The following is a 16,334-nucleotide window of genomic DNA, read 5'->3' as shown; positions in this document are numbered from 1 at the left end:
GTCATCTGCCTTCTCAGAAGTCGTCCAGACATCGCCCATGATTCACAAGGTAGCGTTGTGCAACACTCAGTTTCCATGCTAGCTTTTGTAGTGTTTATTAAAATACATACACTGTTAAGTTTATTCTGCAGGAGTTGTCCTTTACCTGCACCATTCCTCTCCTCTTGGTCTTTTTCTACAAGGCAAGGGATTGGTGGTTGGGCAGGGGTGGCGGCGGTGGTCTTTTTTTGCCTGACTTATAGCCTGTTGCTATGGGAAAGCCTGCAGTGAGAAGGTGTGTGTGTGTGTGTGTGTGTGTGTGTGTGTGTGTGTGTTTGTGTGCGCATGTTTGAGTGGGAGTGCGTACGTGGGGGAGGGGGTGTTGGTCATAGCTTTACGAAGCCGCACAGCTGAAGGCCCATCGGAGCTCTTGCAGCTGCAGCTGTCAATCAGAATGCTTACTGTAAAATGGGTGACAGGGAGCATGTGTGTGTGGGGGGGAGTGAGTCTATGCATGTGTGTGTGTGTGTGTGTATGTGTTGGGGGGGGGACGGTAAGGGAGTAGCGGCTGGGTCAGCGTGACATCATCATGACTGTTGGACAAAGAGGCGTGGCTGTGAAGGAGGAGGAGGAGGATGTGGTGAAGGCAGGATATGGGGGAGAGAGACGGCGAGCGAGATAGAGAGGGAGAGAAAGATGGGAGAAGGAGAGATCTGATGTGTAGGGTTGTGTGCACACTCCAGACTCACCTCTTCCCTGTGTGTGTGTGTGTGTGTGTGTGTGTGTGTGTGCGCGTGTGTGTTGAATGTGCCTTGGCGTACGCAGCCGCACAGAACGTGGATGGCAGTGCGTCGCAGACCAAATTCCTTTGCTGTGGTTGAGGATCGGCTGGAATGCCGTCCGACTGCGGGTTTGTGCGTGACAAGTGGTTTGAAGGAAGAACGCAGGCACGCACATGCAGAGATCCACAGAGAAACACATGCACTGACACACACGCACACACACAGACACTCGCAGGGTGAGAAGATCTGTAACCTTGGACTCAGTCCTTGGGACAGACAGAGAGCCCTTCAGACGTGGCGGTCCGATAGTGTCTCTGTACTTAAGTCGCCCACATATCCGAGCTCATCATTCAGATGGACGGGACTGACTGCGAGTGACACACAGGATGAATAATGTCCTCCTCACGCACACACGCCCTTCCCACAACGACACGGAGGAGAAGCTGTTGCTGTGGGAGCCTCCACTTTGGAGCGTTGCTCATTTTGATCTGAACCAGTTGCTCGACAACTCGTCTCTCACTCACTCTTCCTTTGTTTCTGTTCTCTCTCGCTTTCTTTTTTTCTGATCGTCATCTCTATCCCTCTCCCCTCGCATTTGTCGTCTCTCGCTCTCTTCCCTCTCCCTGTTAATTCTTTATTTTCTCTCCCTCTCACTCCTTATCCATCTGATCTCTCGCCCCTCGTTCTGTTGGAGTTCATGGGGCAGAGATAAGCCACTTACAGCATTAATCTCTACGCAGTCCACTTCGTCGCCTGTGATTTCCCATCCATGTTCCGCGGACAAATTTGCTCATTTCTCAATCAGAGGGACGAGCCAGAAGGAGGCATGGCTGGAACTCCTTAGCGGGGACTTCACGCGTTCGCAAAAACAAAAACACAGCCCCCAGGACTTGACAGCTTTTCGCTTCAAAACAAACCGGGCAGACATGGGACTGTATGCCAAGCTCCCACAGCCCCATAATGCTCTTGGCCAGCCCAGCCTGGTGTCCCACAGGCTCCCAGAATGCTCTGCCCAGCAGGAGGGCTACAAAAAGCGAAAAAGGAAAAGAGAAATCGCAAAGCAAGTTTTTTTTTTTTTAATCACCCGCTTCAAAGTGACAGCGGAGCAGCACAAAGTGGGTCTTTGTGCACTGATGGGCCAAGAGGACATTCAAGAGAAAGCCGTCCCCGGCACTCAAGATACAATCATATGGCCTGCGGGCGGATCAGATCTGTGACATAATTCTGCTATTGTCCCCGTGTTGAGATTCAAAGAAAGAGTCCATTGCCCCCTCCTCTAAACGAGCACACGAAAACCAATCCGAACAGACGCAATACTGTACAGCGCTAATGTGCCTTCAAAAGAGGTGTCAGGAGGACCAATGCCCTCTTTTGATAAGGATCTACATGGGGTTTTATGGTGAACAGCGCTTTCAGCCATCACAGAACTCTGTTGAGCTGAGCTATCGCTGGACGTGTGATAATCACTGTTTTGATAAACACAACTGTTGTGTCTGTGAGAGCGTATGTTCGCTTGGGACTTTTTCTCTCTCTCTCCTCCCTCTCTCTCGCACACTTTGTTGCTCTTCCACAGCTGCACTCAGAGTGTGGGAGAGAGAGAGATAGAGAGAGAGATGACTATGGAGGAAGTGAAGAAGGAATTTGGCCCGTGTGGACTGAGAAACAGAAAAAGAAAGAGAGGAGAGTGAGAGAGGGGCCACCAGTTTGAAATAGATCTGTTTTTCCCACCAAAGGTCACCAGCTGTTGACCCCATCTCTCTCTCTCTCTCTTTCTCTCTCAGTCCCTCTGTCCTTCTCTGTCTCCCCCTTTGAACGAAGGTCCCTTTCCTTTGTTTGTCTCCAATTCATCTTTAACTATTTCCGGTGCTGTTTATACAGGTGGGCCACTGTAGATTTACCCCTCCTCCCTGGCACTAAGTAAATGTGTGCGTGTGTGTGTGTGTGTGTGTGTGTGTTTGTGTGTGTGTGTGAGAGGGCTGGAAAGGAATGATGACTGACCTTGTTTTGATGGAGTTTGACTGGTAGAACACCTGCTTGCACGAATAGACACACAGACATGCAGACAGATGCACACAATCTGACCAGCATCCAAACCCTCCATGGAAAGTTTTCATAAATGCTGCGTCATGCTTGAACCTCAGTGTTCTTTTTGTTTTTCTTGGTTTTGTTAGGCACCTTTGGGCCTTTGCCAAGGTTAAGGCAAATAACGTATTTGGTCAAACATTTTTAATATAAAACTTCGATGGAGCTTGTGTGCGCTCCAAAACGAGGACACATTGTGTGTGCGTGTCTCCATAGTTGGCTGTGTACTCCTCTCCTTGCACCATCCTCTCCGTCTCCAAGGTAAACAGAGAGACGTGATTTGGATTCATTTCTCCTTCTTTCTTTCTTTCCTTTCATTCTTTCTTTCTTTTCTTTGTTTCACTCTTCCTTTTCCTTCTTTCTTCTCAAGCATGTGTTCTTTCCTATACAGTATATCAGTCAGAGGAGCAAAGTGCAATTGTCTCAGAACCAGGGACAGATTGATCTTGCATCCAACTCCGGGCCCCGTACAGGGACACTAGAGCGGAGATCTTGGAAGCCTTCAAGATTTTCAACATTCAATAATTAGAAGTACCTAGCTTTGTCTTATTAAAAGGCGTCTATATTTGGTGTAATGTTTACAGATGAATTCCACCTAACCACATGGGAGAAAGTTTTCCGGCACTGAATCACACCCTAAAAGCGACCATTGTGCCATGTTTGGTTAGCTCCGTTTCATTGGGTCGAGACAATGAGCAGCCAGCTGTCACTACAACAGCACTACACTCACCACTAGTGTGATCTCAGTGCTAAAGGTTCCCACATCATTTATTGGACATTAGACTACGATCGATTCCAAATCTTTGTGTTATCTGCAATTCCCCAACATTGAGGCCCCGTCCACACGAAGCCGAAACGGGCGAAACCGTTACGGTTTCGATCTATCCGGTTTCGAAGTATCTCCGTAAAGACGAAGCCAAGCGAAACCGGATAGATCTGTAGAAACGCTGTAGTAAACATTCCAGGCCCATAAGGGGCGCTGCTTCTGGTACACAAATCCAGAAGAAGAAGAGGCGAGCATGCGCATAAAGGCTGCCCCCCGAAGCACTAACAACACAAACAAACAGCTCTTCTACGATGGCGAACTAGATTCTCAATAAATAATGGCTTAGCAACCCAACAAGGGACATGATATGCTGCAGAACGATTACAAGCTTGTAGTCCACAATCATCTTTTTTGTTGTGATTTCTGAGACTCTGCGGGCTTAAGAGCCATTGGCTAGGAGGTCGAGGGGTGGGGCGATGACGTCATGGTTTGCGGTTTCAGTCGGTTTCAGGCGTCCACACGAAACCAAAACGAAACCGGATAGATTTGAAACCACCTCCGAGGGTGGTTTCAGAAGTTTGCGGTTTCGGTCAGCGGATTCGCCGGCTTCGTGCGGACGGAAGGCCGAACCGTACAAGACCTTTGCGGTTCGCCATGAAATCGGCTTTGTGTGGACGGGGCCTGAGTCAAGTACAAACAACCCCCGCCCCCTCTCCCCACAGCTCAAGTTGTTGATATTAAACACATTTTTTAAAGGAGTGGGTGTTAAAGGCGTGAGAAAATTGACTATAAAGTATACATAGTTAAGTGCGTATGCAGATGGAAAGTTGTCATAAATCGGTCCTTTTTTTGTCTCTTTTTTTTAAAATTGTAAAGCTTAGCATATACGGCAACATTGTCTGTAGGATTTTGGTTTTAAACGGTAGTTCTAATCCTTTGATCGGAAATGATCATCAGCAAACGGACATTACGCAGACGCCTTGAGAACCGCTCAATAAGTTATCTCCACAATCCATCGTGGTCTCAAGTGCTCTGTGAGTCCTAAATCCTCCGGGCTCCTCTGGAGAGGACTGCGTGGAGGGAAACCCATGGCTCAGGTGTCCACTTGGTTGTTTATAGAGGACCAGTCCTCTGTTTGGAAGCCTTTTTTAGAGTGTGTGTGTTTAGCTGCCAGAACCCAAGACCCACTCTGTACTGTGTACTCTAGTCTCTTGGCTCCTCAAGGGCCGATCTCAGAAGCTAAGAACGTTTGGTTGAGTGGGGTTTTCTCATCAGAGGAGTGGGGAAACTTGGGCAAACCTGGGTTGGGTATATTTATCGTGTGTTTCAGCAGATTCTCGACGTCCTGGAAAAAAAAGAATAACGATGGCTAATGGTAATGGAAGAAATTGGCTAACAGTGGACCATTTCTATGCTGTTTTTCCAGACATCATAATAAGATCCGCAGCATCGATGGCACCAGGACCAGAGAGCTAGGGTCGGTGGAAACCCTGGACCTCAGCAACAATGATATCACTGAGTTGCGCACTCACTGCTTCCCCGCGGGCCTCCGAATCAAAGACCTGTGAGTACAAGCTCAGTGGAGCCTTGGAGCTCATTTGCATGAGGCATTGCAACACACTCATCAACTATATAGTTTTCTCACCCAATGCAATATTGAGTCCTATTTAATATATGTTGTTTCCTTGCTTGCTTACCTTTTTGATAATCCCAACCTATTCCAAGTTTTTTTTTTCCATTGGTGGTCCTACCATGTTTGAGTGCTAATGTCTCACTGCCCCTGCCTGATCCTATCCATTCTTTGTTGCAGGTACCTGAGCAGCAACAAGATCAATGTGTTGGAACTGGGGTCTCTGGACCACCTCGGGTCCACGCTGCAGGTGCTCAGACTGAGCAGGAACCGGATTGGCCAGGTCCCGGTACGGGCCTTCCAGCTGCCCGGCCTCACCCAGCTGTGAGTACCCGACACACAGGTTTTATTTACGCCGTTGTAAAGACTGCGCTCACCCAGGAAGCAGGGCTGGGCTCTCTTCTCTTAAAGGGGAAAGGCGAATAAAACAAAGGTCATTAGTGTGGGAGAAAAGAAAGGGCGCTTCGGACTGTAATCCGATTCTTCAGGCTTCCATTGGATTAGGAAAAAGGAGAAGAAAGAAAAGTGAAAACACGCTAGGCAGCTGTGTGTTGGCCTGCTGCAGGCTTTCTGTTGGTTGGGAACATCTGAGAAACACAATTCAGCTGGAGAGGAAATAACGTTGATTAGGTTTGGCTGTAAAATAAGCAATAAACACCAGGCGACAATGGGGGAAAAAGGGAATTGTCCTTTCCAAGTGAATTATAATGTTTACGGTTGCAGGGGGTTCTGGCAAAGAAGAGAGAATACAAAAATAATATATATATACATAAAGAAGAAGATGGATAGATAAACACGACGGCTCACGGCGACTAAGGAAACGGTTGGCGGTTTTAAAAGGGAAGGGGTATGAAAGGGAAGAGGAGGTGGTGCTGGCGTGTTTATCTAGCGCTGTGTGTTTAACATTCAGAACCCCATTAGTGTTGAGCTACATGTCTGGGGGTGTCCGCCTGGGTAAACACGCCATACTGCAGGTGATTTACAGCCTCACCTCCACATCCCCGCGAGCTGTGCTCTCCTTCCCTGATCCGGGATCCATTGTCCCAGTCCAGCCCCCCCCCCCACCCACCTCCCACCCCTACCCTCCCACACCCTCCCATCCAACCACACGCCTCCAGGCCCAGCGTGTAGAGCCAAGACCCATCCGTAGCTCAACACCTTCATTCTCTGCCCTATGAAAAGGCACACATGTAAAAGGTTCTTCTATAGCTCCAGCGGTTACTTCAGGGGCCCTTTGTGGGACAGGTGGCCCCTAGTGACACTGTATCTGCCAACGCTGGTGGCCATACACGCCGCACACAAAAGACTCTGTGTGGAATGGATGTTTATGCTCCCCGTGCCAGGGGCCATTACATCCCTCATGCACGCACTCACACAATGATACATGCATGCATTCACATGCACACACACGCGTGCAATAGGTGTACGGGGTTGAACTTCACACGCAGAAGGGGGCTGACTCTTTTGACAAGGTGGAGGGAAGAGAAACTGTATTTATCAGACCCCTGCCATCTTCTCACATTTCATCTTTTTCATCTCACCACAACAAATATCAGCCTTTTCACATTCTTGCTCTGTCCTCAACTTGACCCCCCCAGGATTAAGCCATGTTCATGTGCTGGAGGGACTTCGTTGTACCGCACACGCACATACACACATACACACACACACACACACACACGCATACATACACACACACACGCACACAAACAAACACCAGTGGGCCCCTGAGTGCCACAGGTGGAAGACATACAGCTACAGCCCAAGAATGCTGCCATGGGCCAGGTGCTTGCAAGCACCCAAAAAAAATCACCTCCTCTTGTATGCCGAGGGATTCTCCGGCTTTGACTAAGGTGTGATGGATGCACATGCAGCATGAGGGCACAGCATTCCACAGCTGGGATAGGCTGTTGGATATACAGAATAGTCAATAGGTGGAGGTTGTTTTTGGCCTCGTTGTACAGTGAGATGGTTTCATTCCCTTGGAGAATAAGTATCATCAACACAAAAGAGGTTTCTTCCCTCGTCGTCTTTTGTTAATCCCCTCTCGGTGTGTTTATGCGTGTCTTTCCCTGCAGTGAGCTGAACAGGAACCGCATCCGTCAGATAGAAGGGCTGACCTTCCAGGGTCTCTCCAGTCTGGAGGTGCTCAAGCTGCAGAGGAACAACATCAGCAAGCTGACGGACGGGGCCTTCTGGGACCTGGCCAAGATGAAGATCCTGTGAGTGATTTGTGGTGCATGTGTGTGGCGGATGGCTGGCTTACCCTATTCCGGTGCACCGCAGGTTAGCAGCCTCACCCAGCCCCTGAGCCATATCAAGCTAACCCAGGCCAGGTGAGGCTGCTCAAAAACGGCAGTCAACCACAAACGTTACCATGGTTGGAGATGGGATCCCACAGTCAAACATGCAGACTGTCAATAACCACGCTATGTTAAAACTGGGTTCATTGGTTGTAGTTCCTTTTTTGTGTTTGCTTGGCATAGCCGCTGGTAATCCGAGTGATTATCCTCAAACGTGCTTGATGTATGATGCTTTGTCATGAAAAGATATGGATACCATGCACTAGGGTAGCACAATGGTTAGGGTTTGACTCCCTGCCAAAAGATTCTCGCGTTGGAAGCAATAAGTCTGCAGTCTACCTGCCGGCACCACTGTGCAAGATACCTAACAAAACACCTTTTAATGACGTCAAAAGAAAAGTTGCTGATCTACTGTTAACCATAGAATGACGTAGATGTAAATCTGTATGCTAAACGGTCCCTGCACCTGCTCCACAGTCACCTGGACTACAACAGCCTGAGGGAAGTGAACAGCGGCTCGCTGTACGGCCTGAGCTCCCTGCAGCAGCTCTTCCTCAGCAACAACTCCATAGCCCACATCAACCCGGACGGGTGGAAGTTCTGCCAGAAGCTCCGGGAATTGTACGTTTAACATTTATTCTTATACATATATATATTTATACCTTTCTGTTCCACCTCACAGCTCCTACCCCAGACCATATTTAAAACGATTTTGGCCGTTAGACGTAGCCTGACAGATCATATGTTATCCGCAGTGGTCTAGAAGCCTCCAGATAAGCCTGTTTATCCCATAATTAGACCTGAGCTCAGAGGTACTTAGCCCTCCGACAAGAGTTTTTGTTGCAGCTCCGAGGCGTGGTGGTGTTGACGGGGTTAAGCAAACTGGTTTGTAATCCTGCGCCGTTTGTGTTGCGGTAACGGCACCGCAGAATCATCCCAGTGCTCTTTGTCCCAATGATCAGGGGAGTTCCTTATCGGACATCTCTCCCAGCTTTTCACCCTCACGTGGTCAGGTGCTGCTTTTTGTTGGGCACCCGTTGGTGTTCTTAGGCGCGCACATTTGTTTGCCTCTTGCAACTAAACTGAAACTACAACAAGGCCCAGAGAGTTTTTTCCCTTCCGTTGTTCGCCCCTAGATGGGCGTCTGCGTCTGCTACTAGGGCCTGCATCATTCTCTTCTCTCTCTCTACAATTTGTGCCAGTCCTCCTGTAATACAATTTTATGATTCAGAATCCAATGATGTGATTTTACCCGTCTAGTCTGTTAGGTATGTGCGGGCAGCTAGTTAGTGCATTGCAACCAGTCTGGGCTCAGTGTTTCTCCACATGAGCGGTCAAGCAGAGCAAAAAGTCTGGGCCCTAAACACAAGCAGCCAAGGGCCATAGAGAGGCCAATAAAACACACAGTGCCCATAATGCTGAGTTTGTCCTTGTTAAAAAACAAAACACCTGGGGAAGTGTTTTGTCTCGGTCTCAGGTGTGTTAACGTATTTGAAGTCTGGTTGATCTTTTGGGTTTTTGGTATGAATGGAAATCAAAACCACGCAATGTTATGTGGGTCGGAGCTGACGGCTTTCTGACCTTTTTTTAAATGGTTAAAATTTGGCCTGCGAAGGACTGTAGCCAATCCTGCTGAACGTAAGGTTTAACAATGCAGAATCAAGTTTAGAAGCCATCATATGCTCTCAACAGAAAGTGCTTTATAGAAGCTTCTCCCTTGGCACTGCTTTCAAAGTAAACGGCCGAAAATCAACGGACAAGCCCATGTGGCATACAGAGGATCTATCCCTTGGCAGTTAATTCTAATCCAGACCTTTTTACACTCCTAATCCTTCCGTTTTTTTTTCATCGCAAAAGAGATATGATGTTTCCATGGTTATGACAGTTTAGCACACACTTTTGAAGTGCAGTTGCGGACATATTAGGAGGACATATAATTATTTTTCATTATTGTCAAATATCGGGCGGTCCATTTTCAGACGTCTTGTGGTAAAGTCCTGCTGGAAAAAAGCATCACTGTAGGGGCCAGTAGACTGCAACTACGAGGAAACCCTTTCTTAATGGAGTCTCCGTTACCCCTGTTCGCTGCCAACCTTCTCCTTCTCCCAGACCTCACATTATGATTCTTCGCTACACTCATTTTCCCCCAACTCTTGCGCTCTCTGTGTATGTCTCGGTTCCGCCTCACTCTCTCGGGCCTCCTTCCTAGTCTGACTCTGCCTCTCCCTCTCTCTCCAGGAATCTGTCGTACAATAACTTGACCCGTCTGGACGAGGGCAGTCTGGCCGTGCTGGGGGACCTCCACAGCCTGCGTCTGGGACACAACTCCATCAGCCACGTCGCTGAGGGCTCCTTCCGAGGCCTCAAGTCTCTGCGTGTTCTGTAAGTACCCACCGACCCAGCCACACACACAAACCCTTGCCCTCGCCAGCACCACCAGCACCTCCACCACCGCCATCCACCCAACACAAACCTTGCCCTTACTGCTAATAGAGCGAGAAATATGCCTCTCGGGTGCAGTGAAAGTGGAGAGGTTTTTAATATTGGCCTGGCCCGCAGGGTGATAGTTAATATGGGGCCTATGAGGCCTCATTGGTTCTAGTCAGCAGGCTGGTTCACTCCTCGAGGGCGACCAGGGTTTAGGATGTTTTATCTCATTTGCATTGCAGTTTATTCAATGGCTCGACACTTTTTTGTTGTCCCATATGCCTATTCTATTGGACCTTTTATTTCATTCACATTTTTTCCGCTCTGTCCGTTGGTAACGGAGTTGGATGCACATGTCTCCTCATGCTTGAATACCGGACACCGGTTTTGTTTACTGCCATGAAAAGCACGTTGGGAGTTTTCTGTCCCCTCTCTGTTCCAAGCAGTTTCGCGAAAAGCCAGAATAGGCCAGAGAGATGAAAAGAATCAAATGCAGAAAAGAGAGTGACTTAGTAGGGGGAGAATGCCAGGAGAAAGGTTTGGGCAAAGGGGGGGGGGGGGGGGGGGTTGACTTGTTAATGATGGTTAAAGTCATCTTGGCTGAGGCTGTTCGCCCTGGGGAGAGCCAGTAGCAAGGAGGCTGTGCTTGCGCTCACTAGAGGAGCTCTGAGTCAGCATGGTGAAAGGCAATGCATTCAGCAGGTCCTCTTCTGCTGCTACACATCACACTGGCTACCCAGTCGGCTAGATGCAGAGGGAATGCAGCTTCCCAGAAAGAGGGAACATAAAAGAAAGATGGAACGTCTTATATGTTTGCCGGCAAACCTATAAGACATCACTTTTAGTTGTATAGTCCTTTGCAAGCGTCTCATGTTCCCCCTCGATTCCTCTCTATACAGGGCAGTGAATCTTCTACGTCCGCCCAATCCACGAGCAAACACAATCCCTCGATCTTCTATTTCTTTCCTTCCTCTTGCTCTATATCCCTCTCTCGCTGTGTTGTCGCAGAGGCAGGCCTAATCTAATCACTGGAGGGGGAGGCTGGGCACAGGCCTGAACCCCTGAAAGAGAGCCGGGTTGCAGCTTTAATTGGGCCCGCGCTGCTGGTCCCACTGGCATGGGGCCGGAGCCTGTGCCGGGGTGTGAAAGCTCGGCACTGGCCAGCCTACTCACTAATTCAGCCCCCTTGCACCCGCTGGCTCACTGCCCTGTCCCCTCCCCTCTTCAACCCAGGCGGCACCCCCCCTCACACACCCCCCCCCCCCCCCCCTCTCTCACACCCAACCCCATAACCCCCTCGTCTCTACGCTACCTCCCGTTCCTCCATTGCTCCGCAGCCCCCCCCCCCCCGACAACGGGCATTGAGGTGCAGCCAGCCAGAAAGAGTAGGAAATTGGCAGGCCTCAGCCACGTCCAGCTAAGACACAGGCCGGAGGAGGCTGAAAGCCACTGGAGGAGTGGAGGGGAGGGAGAGAAGGGGACTAGGGAAAGATGGAAAACAGGAGGAGGGGCAGAGGGATTTAATTCAGGAGGGAAGGGGGCGGTTGTGTGTGTGTGTGTGTGGGTGTGTGTGTGACCATCATCCTGAAAGCCCCCCACCGTCCCCAACCCTGAAAGAAAGTCTCTTAAAGGCCATGCAGACAAAAGCATGCACCAGAGCGGCAACTCACTACTCTGTTTTCCATCTTTCTATTACCGTTCGGTCCCCCCCCCCCCCCCCCCCCGAGAGCTAGCATCGTTTGGCACAAGCTAGTTTCCAAAGCGCAATCAAGAAGTGCTTTTGAAAGCAATTTCCAAGACTTCTCAAAGAGTCTTTCCCTTTCTTTCCGATTCTTCGTCGGGTTTCCTTCATTTCGTCAGTCGGGCCAGTCAACGTGCCTCCGTCTCCGGGCTAATTAAGCGGGGCATCGGCCACCGGACCGGGCCGGTGTCAGACCTGCCAACGGGCCCCGCTATCGGGCTCCCACGGGGACTTTGTGTGCCCCACCAATCCTTCCATGCCGTCATGAATTATACATGTGTTCTCCCCGTACGGGGTTGGGGCATTACACCAACACACACCCAAACCCACACCCACCCACGCACACACATGCGCACTACACCACACACACGCACACACCACTACACACACACACAAACACACACACACACACACACACACACACACACACACACACACACACACACACACACACACACACACCCCCTGCCACCCAGTGAAAGAATGTGCAGGCAGCGCAGCGGGCAGAGAGGGGTGCCGTGCTTGAGGCCAGGTGCAGATAGAGACAGGTTGTTTGAGTGAGTGGGCGGGTGGAGAGAAGTAGAACCCGTGACTAACTGTGTTCTACCCGTCGTCCTCTGCAGGGAGCTGGACCATAACGACATCTCGGGAACAATTGAAGACACCAACGGGGCCTTCTCTGGACTGGATAGCCTCAACCGACTGTGAGTAGCCCATACCCACACATCAAAATCAGTCAGGGTTATGCCCACTTCCCCAACCCTCGACCACAACCCCCCCAGAAGAGCCGCTCATGTGACGGCTGACGAGTCCGTTATGTAAAGTTGAGGAGTTCGGGACCAGGTGGTGGGGTTTAGCCCCTCCTTCCCCTCCCCTCTATGCACTCATCAGCCTCTGAGAGCCGGGTGGAGAGGGTGGTGTCTGGCCAAGATGGTTCCCAGTGTGTGTGCAGCTGAGGAAGAAAGAAAGAGGAGAAGCACTGAGTGAAAAGGGGCTTTTTCTTCAGATCGGCAGGAGACCAGGCGGATTTTGTGCCCCTAATGCCCCCCCCCCCCCCCCCCACACACACACACACACTCCTCTGTCCCTGCCCCTGTTGTTGGGAACTGAGCGAGGGTGAAATTGATGGGCGGGGCCTGAACATCAAACACACTGCGGGCCCGGCCTTCTGAACACCCCCGCCCGCTTTAGTCCCGGGGAACAGCAGCAATGTTGCATCTCTGGGACAGCATAGAAAGACAGAAAGCACGCACGCACGCAAGCACACACACACCAAAAACTTGCATGATCCATCAGAAGTTCTATTCTGACATTTTTTAGGCCGTGGTATGAGTCATCACGGCAACATCCCTCAGCGTTTAGGGAGTCTCTCTCGTTCAAACCCATTTAGATTAAATAAATGACCCTCCCCCTCGTAGCCCAGGAATGTGGGCCGGGGAGGTTTTGGCTTTGCGTGTTTGTGGGAGATGGAACTCCCCAGAAAGGTTTTGGAGATATTGCTGATCCAGTAAATAAAGAACCGGGGAAGGGGATTGAAACTTCAGCAGCAGCTCCAAGCACCGGAACATCCCAGTAGAACAGCTCTGGTTACCCGGGCTGCGTAACAGGAGTCTCCCATGTCCACGCCGCCGCTGGTCAGTAGGTCTCTGACACTCGTGTTTCGGGGGGAAACTGCTGAATAACGCTGAGGTATCCGGAGCAGTCAGAGACCCAGGGGTTAATTCCTCAGTTCCTAGCGCATGTTCACACACACGCACACACACGCAAGCACGCACACACACACATGCACACGCACACACGTGCTTTTCACTAGCTTGTAGTGTCCCCATTGGTGAGAAAGTACCAAGCGTTATCATGTCACACGGCCTGACAGACACACACACTCTGCCTCATCCTGTCAACGCTATAACATTGTAATATAGATAAAAGGCATCTTTGAAGAGCAGTACTTGGTCTCCCTACCCCCTCCGTCTGCTTAGCTAATCTCTGCACAGTTCAGATTTCCAAAACCTCAATCCCCTTGCTCTTATCAGATTCAGCCGCGCTAATTGTGCTTCTCCCTTTCGCTCTCTCCCTCCCTCCTCCCCCTCTCTTTCCCCCCTTCCTTCCCCCCCTCCCTCCCTCCCTCCCTCCCTCACTCATCCCCTGTCCTGTCCTCATGTTCTGTGTATCTCTCTCCCTCTTGCCCTCTCTCTCTCTCCACTGGCGATTGGCTCCCTGTGTGTTTGGAAACGGCAGAACTCTGTTTGGGAACAAGATCAAGTCGGTGGCCAAGAAAGCCTTCTCTGGCCTGGATACGCTGGAGCACCTGTGAGTATCCCACAATGCACTCTGGCGAAAAGCCCAATGTGCTGCCAAAAAGGTTATGCCGGAGGTGGAGTCTATCTATAATTTAATAGTGTCTTGTAAACGGAGCATGGACCTTTTTTATCGCAACTGCTTACCGCCCGTTAGCCTAGTGTCTGGTAGCCTAGCATCTATCCTCCTAATAGCCTAGCCTCTTGCCCCCCTGTTAGCCTAGCATCCAGCCTCCAGTTATCTAGTGTCTAGCCTCCTCCCCCTACTTACTTAGTCACTCAAGACTTTAAACCTTTAGTTGTAACATGCATGGCTCTTTCCACCTTGTTCCAACGTGTTGTAAGGTGTCAGTGTATGTGGGCTAAGGATCTGTTTGAATTTTTCAACAGGAACCTTGGAGAGAACACTATCCGCTCCATTCAGCCAGACGCCTTCAGTAAGATGAGGAGCCTTAAGATGCTGTGAGTTCCACACACACACACACACACACGCACACGCACACTCACACGTACACACACACACCTCTCTTCAGGGACACCCTCAAGAGAGAATATAAGAATCCCTCCCGGAAACGTATGCGATATGCTTTGGCACATTAAAAAGTGTATCAACACAAACGAACTCCTCCGGTCTCCTGTGTGTGCAGGTTTCTGCAGAGCGACAGCTTCCTGTGTGACTGCCAGCTGCAGTGGCTGCCCGAGTGGCTGACCGCCCGCCGGCTGCAAACGGGGGTCAACGCCACCTGCGCCCACCCCGAGACCCTGAAGGGAACCAGCATCTTCCACGCCCCGGCCACCAGCTTTGTGTGCGGTGAGTCTCTCTCACACCCTGTGCTGCACACGCGTCAGTCGCTCCATCTCAGCAGGCATTACGTCGTGTGTTTCCTGTCTCCATATTTTGCGCTGTATTTGTTTAGTGGTGCCAAAGTGTTTATTTGGCTCGTTTTTTGCTTAGTTCGGAGCATCGTGTGTCCGGTGCCATGGCGCGTGTTAAACTGCCGGTTGCATATTTTAATTTGTCCGACAATCGGCTTCTTGAGTTCACGCGGCCACCGAAACAAGGCAGCTATAGAGAGGTTTCTGGGCAACGTCACAGCGGATTGACGCGCAACCCGAGGGCAGAGAGCATCGATGACAGATGACAAGATGGCAAGGACTTTAACTGCCGTTAAAATGCGCTAATCCCAAAAGCCATTGATTAAAAAAAAATTCCATGCCATTGGGTTCAACCCCTTTGAGATGAATAATAAGGGTATGGTTCGGAAACAGATTTAGCCTTTTAAAAGCCTTCCAACCTTTTAGGAATTACAAGAGGGCCAATTCTGTAGTTGTATTTATGCAGTCAAATTAAAGTCTTTGAGTCTGTGACATTAATGAAACTACAGACAAGCATGAGCTATGTTGCATGAATATTCAAAAGAAAGGCAAACACACACATTCACCTGGAAATAGTCATTCATCATGACGTCCTCAGGCTAGATCAGACTAAACGCAGTACAACGCTGTTTATACCTTGATAACAGTGCTGTAGTCCCTCATGGGACCACAGTAGTTATGGCAACAAAACAGTTTATTGCCCCCTGGCCCTGGTGCAGTTTGCAGACGTTTGTTTGTAACCAGGAAACCGCGCTGTAGTCTAGGATGTTATTGTGTCGCAGGACATCGGGCCCCGCGGGCATCATTCACTTTCTGTTCCTCTATTCAAATAAAAAGCGGAGCCCGGCACTGGCTTCGACTCCAAGTGTCAGACCACTCATCATCCTCCAGCAAATGCCATCCCATGCTTGCTCCTTAAGAACGTGTTGAAATACCTTGCACGCCGCTTTGGATTAAAGCCTGATAACTAAGCGCTATAGCAAACGGTCCATCAACACCTTTCTCCTTCCCCTCCGCTCACGGGTGTATGGCTCTCCACAGACGACCTCCCCAAGCCCCAGATCACGGTGCATCCCTCCACCACGGTTACGGTGTTGGGCAGCGACGTGGGCCTCACGTGCACAGCCGCCAGCAGCAGCTCCTCTCCCGTCACCTTCGCCTGGCGCAAGGACCAGGAGCTGCTGCCCAACGGGGACATGGAGAACTTCGCCCGGGCGTCTGACGCCAACAACGACAGCCCCCCGCAAGCTGCCGCCGCCGCCGCTGACACCGGGGCCTCCGCCCACGTCGTCGTCGGAGGCAACAGCGTGATGGAGTACACCACCATCCTCCACCTGCGCCACGCGACCTTTGCCCACGAGGGCCGCTACCAGTGCATCATCACCAACCACTTTGGCTCCTCCTACTCCAACAAGGCCCGCCTCACCGTCAACGGTAATGAGCGTTCACCG

The 16,334-nt window shown here is 50.5% G+C and overlaps 1 protein-coding gene across 1 annotated transcript in view; it reads left to right on the top strand.

Moving 5' to 3' along the window:
* The window catches only part of lrig1 (leucine-rich repeats and immunoglobulin-like domains 1), a 37,869-nt gene that overhangs the window by 13,954 nt on the left and 7,581 nt on the right, over positions 1-16,334 (top strand). The window contains exons 4-13 of the mRNA XM_030374020.1: positions 5,036-5,173; positions 5,420-5,563; positions 7,318-7,461; positions 8,020-8,163; positions 9,781-9,924; positions 12,334-12,414; positions 13,949-14,020; positions 14,398-14,469; positions 14,655-14,818; positions 15,925-16,317. Of these exons, the coding sequence (XP_030229880.1) occupies positions 5,036-5,173; positions 5,420-5,563; positions 7,318-7,461; positions 8,020-8,163; positions 9,781-9,924; positions 12,334-12,414; positions 13,949-14,020; positions 14,398-14,469; positions 14,655-14,818; positions 15,925-16,317 (1,496 nt within the window). The remainder of the gene's footprint in view (positions 1-5,035; positions 5,174-5,419; positions 5,564-7,317; positions 7,462-8,019; positions 8,164-9,780; positions 9,925-12,333; positions 12,415-13,948; positions 14,021-14,397; positions 14,470-14,654; positions 14,819-15,924; positions 16,318-16,334) is intronic.

Source organism: Gadus morhua, chromosome 13 (assembly GCF_902167405.1).
Source record: "Gadus morhua chromosome 13, gadMor3.0, whole genome shotgun sequence".
NCBI classification, from domain to species: Eukaryota; Metazoa; Chordata; class Actinopteri; order Gadiformes; family Gadidae; genus Gadus; species Gadus morhua.
This window is presented reverse-complemented; position numbering and strand designations above follow the sequence as displayed.